Genomic DNA, 7,973 nt, shown 5'->3' on the forward strand with positions numbered 1-7,973 from the left:
CAGCCCACGAGCTGCAGGTGGGTTTCGGGCCGGCCACAGGCCGCGGGCTAATTTTACACTCCTATCAATGTGAATGTTAACATGTCAATGTGAATATTCACATTGTCAACGGGCCGGGCCTGGGCTTTGGGCTGCCCACGGGTCATGGGCCAATTTTACACTCTTGTCAATGTTAATGTTAATGTTAATATGTCAATGTGAATATTCATATTCTGAACGGGTCGGCGACGGGCTGGTTTCGGGCCGCCCACGGGCCGTAGACCAATTTTACACTCCTATCAATGTGCCGGGTCGGGCCTATTTTTTTGGCTTGTGGGCCGGCCCGGCCTGACTTTAATTTTTCCGGACACCCATGAGGATTGACATGAGCCGGGCCCCTACACATTGACAATATAAACATTTATATTGACGGTGTGAACATTCACATTAAGGGTATTTTGGTAATTATATCACCCATAGGACTTATTGAAACATAAGAAAATAATGTGAACTAAATGGAACATAAGTAGATGAAAAGGGTATTTTGGTCTTCTTATCTCAAATTGGAGCTAATGGAATAGTCAAAAAGAATATGGATTGGATGGAATAAAACTCTTAGAAAATGGATTTATAAAAAAAGCTCCATTTTATAAATCTTACTATTTTTAGTGAATATTTTTATAAAACACAGTCCTAAATATTTTTACGTATTAAAGAATTGAAATGCTTTCGTGAGTCTATATTTTTATAAAACATATATTTTTGAAAAAATTTAACTAATCTATATTTTTGAAAAAATTTAACTAATCTGTATTTTTATAAAACACAGTGAGTCTTCCATACACAATGAGTCTTCCATTTAATATTTTTACGTATTAAAGAATTGAAATGCGTAGAAGTTGTTTGAGATGTCTTAAATAAGTATATTTTTTGTCTTTTTGGATTAAAAAATTAAGAAAAAAATATGGATGTTTGGGTTAACTTTTTGACTTTTTATAAAAAAATATATATTAAAAAATTATATAAATTAGTGTGTAGGAAAAAATTAGGATTGAGAGTTGTGCAGTCGTAATTTTTGACTTTTGCTAAATAGTAATAACTTTTTAACTATTTGAATAACTTTTTAACTTTTTGACAACTTACCAAACTTGAACTTAGGCCTCGTTTGGAAACAGGCTAATTTAGTAATTTTTTGACTATTTGACTAAAAAAGTAAGTAAAAAAAACTTAGGCCAAGTTTGGCATGAGACAAAAAAGACAAAAAGTCAAAAAGTCACTATTCTATTTAAGTCACATCATCTTATTTAAGTCACATCACCTCTCTAACACATCACCTCTCTAACACATCACTTCAAACCCAACCCAAACCCAACCCATATTTCATAAAAAGTCAAAAAGTGCACTTATTTAGTCTTCCCAAACTAGGCCTTATACGTTTGGAATGATTTTTTGACTAATTATAAAAAAATGTGTAAAAAATAGAGAATTTTTTTTTTAAAATTTTTAAATATGAATTATTAACTTTTTAATTAAAAAGATAACTTTTTAATTTTTTAACTAAAAAAATAAGGCCTAAACGGGGCCTTAGTCCAGTTTAACCTTTAAATGGGAGAAGTCAAATCCTATTAAAAATTTATATTATATTTGTTAGAAGAAAAAAAACAAATGAATTCCAAATAATTTTCCGAGAGAGAGAGAGAGAGAGAGAGGAATAAGAGAATACGAAACAGAGAGAGCAGAATATACCTGCAGCTAATCAGGATTGCGTATGTGCTCTCCTTCCCTCACCCTTTAAACACACCTCTAAGTAGCACATATATCTCCCTTTTTATCTTCTTCCCCATTGTTTTGTACTATACAGACATATATCCATGCATTTGTGTATCTATTCCCATTAATTGGGACCACTGCTTCTTTCTATCTCTGTTTCTGTTGGAATTTGGACTTTCCATCTCCTTCCACTTATATCAGACTCCACATACAAGCGAAGAAAATCCATTACTAGTAACAGGTATGTATGTATGTATGTATGTATGCATGTATGTATATGTACTTATCCTAATTATATTTCTTTCAATTTATTCTCTTTGTTACAATTACTTTGCTTCCTTCTCCATGATTTATCAACTTGTTTTGTAAAAGTCAAAACAAACTGGAAACACAATCGGAAGTTGTTGTTCGTCAGCTGCCGAATTATCTGCACTGTTTCATTGAATTTGATTTTAAATTTGACTAAAAAGCTTGATTCGATAGGAACTATTCTAATTTTTTAAAAATTATTCTCTTATTCTATACTTGCCTTTTCATCAAATTCGATTTAAAAAAAAAAATCAAATTAAAATGATGAAGAATTTCAATTTTTTAATTTGATGAATATTTGATGAAAGGATTGGTGCTGGTTTGTTAGCACTTTTTCATCAAATTCAAATTTGAAGGATTAGAGATGCTCTTAATTATCAGTTGGATATAATCAATCGGTTGTCCCTGTTGGCTGGAGGACTCATTTGGCCGATCAATATTTAAAAAGCTTAATTTCTCACTTTTTTAAAAAAAAAAAAAAAAAAAAATATATATATATATATATATATATAAGATGAGTTGGATTCTATATATATATATAGATTAGTCTGGGAACTCAGAAAATGGGTACCAGAAATTACCCAAAATGCAGATAAACAGTGGAGATTAAATGAATGTATAGTGGGTCCACATGTATAATAAATCTCAATCACATTTGTAAATTATTTATGGATTTGTGGCATGACTCGTGACTTGTTATTGAGTAAGGGATCATATAAAGTTTACAAGCTTGTCCTTAAAACATAGATTTAGCCATGTCATAGATTTAGGCCAAGTTTGGGAAGACTAAATAAGTGTACTTTTTGACTTTTTATGAAATATGGGTTGGATTTGGGTTGGGTTTGAAGTGATGTGTTAGAGAGGTGATGTGACTTAAATAAGATGATGTGACTTAAATAGGATAGTGACTTTTTGACTTTTTGAATTTTTTGAAGGATGCCAAACTTGGCCTTATTCTGTTTTGTTATTTTATTTTTTAGCATTTACTAATACTAATTAGTGACTTTGTGAGATGGCCAAGTTACTAATTCAATTGCTTATCTGAAGTTTTGACGATTTATTGCAATTATTCATAGAAGAAGAAAAAAGGAAAAAGAAAAACCAAAGTATTTATCTTGCTCTTGAAATTCATACCATTTTGTTTCTCAAAACATGTAAAATGAGTGAGTCCATAGCATATTATATTCAAAATTGTGATGGTCATTTTCTGCCTCTTTCAATTAATTTTTTTGTGTTCCCCTAGTGGAAGTAATATTGTTTGTACAGTAATTATTGTGACCATTTGTCATTTTTTACGTACTTTTTTGAGGAAATAGTGGAAATGTTGTAATGCAATATTCTGTTTGAAAGAATGCCTGTTAGGAGGACATGGGAGAGATGAGTGAGATACCAAAATTACCTGCCTTAGTCGCTAGGAAGGCCATCCGATTTGGCATTGATGCAAAAACAACTTATCTGTTCACTTGTTGGCATCTTATTCCATCTTTTCCAACCCACTTGCCAAATTGTACTGAGATACTATGATGCAAAGTGTGGACCATTTCTAGCCGTATGGATAATTTAGTTTTAAAAAATGTATATAAAATTTGGTGTGATAATATCTCTTCGGCAAAACCAGTCTAAAACCAATGTTTAAAAGCACAATAACAGAATATTACCTATCCCTATTGATAAGTAGAATGGTTAAGATAATAAAAAATAAAGAAACCTCAAAATTCCCTCAAGAGAACTTTATGTTATTCCATTTGAAGAACCTTTATAAGGAACCACTATACATGTGAAAAAATAAACAAATCTACAAAAAGATTTGACAGACTTGCAGAAACCTTCGTCATTCTGAGTCTTCTGTCACTGTGATTTTTCTCTTGATCATAGTACTCGAGAAAGGTGGACAAAAGAATAAAGGTGGGCGCTGGTTGTTTCTTTTTGCTCTCATGGCGGGACCTGATGATCAACCAGAATGTAAAAAGACACAGAATATCTCAACAATTATAGCATCCGAGGGAGTCGAATTTCTTTTACGTGGTGAAGAAAAGGTAGGCCTTCAGTCCAAGTGCCTTTAGTTTATGCAATAACATGTTTTTTTGTTGGACATATAATCTATCTCCCGTTTTTCCATCTTATCATCTTGCAATTCCTCTATCTGAACACAAATTTTGCCGATCTCATTGACATGTTTGTTGAACTATGGCTATATTAACGAAAATGTTTGTTGAACTATGGCTATATTAATGAAATGTTCACAATATTTTCTTACACGATCTCTTTGGTGGTTGCCAAGGAGATGGTAAATACTGGTTTTTGAATAACAGTTTTAAAAAACTGTTTGCCAAACAAGTTTAATGGATTTATTGATCTGGCTAAGGGAACTAAAATGGAATTTCATTAATTATTTGGTCCTGAATTAGGTACCCTTATCAAGTGATGGCAAGACAACATGCCTATACTTCTCAGCCAACTGGTGCAGACCATGTAAAAGCTTTACTCCACAGTTGGTGCAACTATATAACCAGCTGACTAAACTGGGTAAAAAGATAGAGATTATCTTCATTTCCTTTGACCGAGATGAGGAAGGATTCAAAGAACACTTCAAGTGTATGCCATGGCTTGCAGTTCCATTTGATGTAAATTTGCATAGGCGGCTTAGCAACCACTACCACATTGATCACATCCCATCATTCATACCATTGGGTTCGGATGGTATGTCAATGGAAGAAGATGCTGCTGCATTGATTGCAGACTATGGTACCGATGCATTTCCTTTCACCAGGGAGAGAAGAGAGGAGTTGAAAGCCATGGATGATGCGAAGCGTCTAGGGGGGAAGTTAGAAGAACTTTTGGCTTATGAAGGGCGGAATTACCTCATTTCTGGACATGGCAGAGAGGTAGTGATCTATCCTACTAATTTGTTTTCCTCCTTTGTTATAGGCTATGAAGCATGGACACCTTTGCGGATGTCACATACTAGCGTCTGACATGGACACGCACCGGACACGCTCCAAACACTTGTCGGACATGTTCTGGACAGCACTCATGCTTGCAGTCACATCGATAAGAATATATATGACATAATAAATATATAAAATTTTATGTTTTGTACATGCTGTGTGTCATGGCTTGTATATTTTTTGAAAATTTGCATATCTATATTTGTGTCCGTGCTTCTTAGGTGTAATTTTTACTTGTTTTGGCCTTTTGCAGATGTGGGTATCCGAACTTGTTGGCAAGACAGTAGGCCTCTACTTTGGAGCACATTGGTGCCCTCCTTGCCGAGCTTTCACCGCACAACTTACAGAAGCTTACAACGAGCTCCTCCTCACAGCTCCATACCAAAGCTTTGAAATAGTTTTTATCTCAACTGATAGAGATTCTAAAGAATTCGATCTCCATGTCCGCAACATGCCTTGGCTGGCTATCCCATATGAGGAGGACAAGACACGACAAGATCTTTGTAGGATATTTGACATCAAGAAGATTCCAGCTTTGGTTCTAGTTGGACCGGATGGCAAGACCATTAGCACGAATGGAAGGTCCATGGTGTCCTTGTATGGTGCTAGGGCATTCCCGTTTACACAGCGCAAAATTGCAGAGCTTGAAGCGGATATGAGAAAGGAAGGAGACGGGTTGCCTCACCATGTGAAGGATCCAAAGCACGAGCATGTTCTTAAGTTGGACATGGCCAGAGCATATGTCTGTGATTTTTGCAGAAAGCATGGAAGGTTTTGGGCATTCTCTTGTGATGTGTGTGATTATGATCTTCATCCAACGTGTTTGGAAGAACCATTTTAAGGACAGTGTTGTAAATTGAATGGAAACAAACAGTATTGTATTATTGTGTGATAAATAAAAATTAAAAGCTTTCAAGGTTATTCTGCTCATCTCCTAACCCAAGTTTATGTACAAGTAGAATATCTCATTCCACCACCTATGAAGTTAATTGCAATTTTTTAGGTGAATTGAGAGGGAAAAGTTTTCTTCAATGGAGCAAACATAAAGCAACAACATATGTTAAGAAATAATAACTTAACATTATCATAATTAATAAGTTGTTTGTAGGATTTATAGTGAACAAATTGAACACATACAAACCTGATCAGCTAAAAGAATTAGGGTATGTTTGATTGACAGGATTAAAGTATGGGATTGAAATTATTAATCTGTGAGCCCAATTATTCTATGTTTGTTTTGACATTTTGTTTTAGGATTATTAATCCAACAAATTTGTAGGATTATTAGTAATGGGATAGGGGCGGGATTATATATCCTGAATTGGGAAATAAAGTAAAAAGACTATTTTACCCCTGACTATATACGCAAAAATGTAAGCCAAATCAAATCATCTCTACACAGCAAAGACACAGCAGCTTTGCTCGATCTTGGTGTGCCGAGTTCAGCCTTTGTTTGCTGGAAAATTCACCGTCAGCACTAAAAAACTCTCATTACCGGTGAGATTATCATCTTCGCCATTTATTTTTTCGAGATTTTTTATCTATTTCAACAATTAATTTTACATGTTTGGTTCAAAATTTATGATAAATCATCATTGTCATAATTTATGAGATGTATTTGTGTATATATACATAGATCTATGTATTTGTAACAATGTTTTGATGGTTTTGATATATTATATACTAGATCTGTGTTTGATTCTATTTTTAAAATTCTACCCACCATGTGTTTGATTCTATGTTCAAGTGAGAAACTCATCATAAACAATTGGAACATGCTCATCAAGTGTTTGATTATTGCCCATCAAGTGTTTGTAACTTTCACTTTGATTCTTGCTTTGAAACCCTATGGAGTTTAGCTGCTGTCTGTTTCAGTTCAGTTCTGGCTTGATCACTGGTAGTTTTCTCCATTTTAGAACTTAATTTTTAATCTCAAGTTGTGATTATTAGTTTTCGTGTAGACATTGTCTCTTGAATGTTATTGTTGAATTGTACTTCCCACCTATGACATGACCTTTTTTTCTTGTTGATTTGCTTTGTTTGGTATCTGAAAAAATATGAGAAAAGAGGAAAAGGAAGTAAGTAAACAACAAGTTTAATCTTACTTTGCTAGGTCTTAGTTTAAGAACTTAAAAATGTCAAAGGCAAGATGCCAATTTGCAGATTAAGTTTTAGAAGCCCTATGATGCATCTAATTGTTATGGTCAAAAGTCTTCAAATATTCCAAAATTCCAATGCCAATAACAATTGCATAGTGATTGTCTGGAGGTGAGAAAGCTAGGACATTTTCTGCAACATTGTTTTATTTATTTATTTTTCCTTTCAAAATCATAACCCTTATGGATTGAGATTTTATAAAAATTTTGGGAGGACAACCTGGGGCTTAGTTCATCATATTTCTACAAAGTCAACTTGCACAATTAGACCTTAACACAATTTTAGTTGTGTTCTCCTTTTGGTTATTCATACATTTTCACAATAAACTGCCCAATTCTAATTTTTGTTAACCATTAAAAATAACATTTAACTTGGCCCTAAAAGGGTCTGGTGTGAGATTGGGTTGATTTTGGACACAATCATACAAAAGTGAGTAGACGAGTATGGTTCTCCATGGTCAAGGTGGAGATTGCGAAATATTCGTAATTCTACATTTTCTGCTTTATTTGGTCCAATGGTGTTTCATGTTTTAATCTTCTCTCTGTTTGTTTAGTTTTGTAAAATTCCTAATTTGCATACTTGAATCACTTAATTTTTAACACATTAAATATGTTTAGGCTCTGGATTGATTAACTGAACTTTGATGTGGGGTTCAGTGGCTGAGCAAGACTGAAAATAGAAAACACTTCTTTAGTGTTCTATGTGGTAAATAAAAGGACATCAGAGATTGAGTTGTGAATTTTCTTTATTTGATTTTCCTTTTATTTTTTAGGGGAGCTAATACCTTATCTGGTAGCTTCATCTTTGTTA

The 7,973-nt window shown here is 33.7% G+C and overlaps 1 protein-coding gene across 2 annotated transcripts; it reads left to right on the forward strand.

Annotated features, from left to right (window-relative positions):
• The first annotated feature begins 1,614 nt into the window (after positions 1 to 1,614).
• On the forward strand, positions 1,615 to 5,927 carry LOC114267583 (protein kinase C-like zinc finger protein). 2 transcript variants are annotated; one of them, XM_028208618.2, is made up of 4 exons: positions 1,615 to 1,990; positions 3,934 to 4,094; positions 4,467 to 4,943; positions 5,260 to 5,927. In XM_028208618.2, the coding sequence occupies exons 2-4, from the start codon at positions 3,993 to 3,995 to the stop codon at positions 5,845 to 5,847; spliced, it is 1,167 nt and encodes a 388-aa protein (XP_028064419.2). In that variant the 5' UTR covers positions 1,615 to 1,990; positions 3,934 to 3,992; the 3' UTR covers positions 5,848 to 5,927. The 2 variants fall into 2 exon arrangements, with proteins under 2 accessions (XP_028064419.2, XP_028064420.2); XM_028208619.2 differs by having other exon boundaries at positions 1,643 to 1,994.
• The last annotated feature ends 2,046 nt before the right edge of the window (positions 5,928 to 7,973 follow it).

Source organism: Camellia sinensis, chromosome 13, assembly GCF_055761805.1.
Source record: "Camellia sinensis isolate YWXY chromosome 13, ASM5576180v1, whole genome shotgun sequence".
Classification (NCBI taxonomy): Eukaryota; Viridiplantae; Streptophyta; class Magnoliopsida; order Ericales; family Theaceae; genus Camellia; species Camellia sinensis.

Bases quoted from the DNA above. Each gene is read 5' to 3' on its own strand.
- LOC114267583 (XM_028208618.2), top strand. From the start codon at position 3,993: ATGGCGGGACCTGATGATCAACCAGAATGTAAAAAGACACAGAATATC. The intron at 4,095-4,466 runs GTAGGCCTTCAG...GTCCTGAATTAG, and splicing joins TTTTACGTGGTGAAGAAAAG to GTACCCTTATCAAGTGATGG. The intron at 4,944-5,259 runs GTAGTGATCTAT...GGCCTTTTGCAG, and splicing joins TTTCTGGACATGGCAGAGAG to ATGTGGGTATCCGAACTTGT.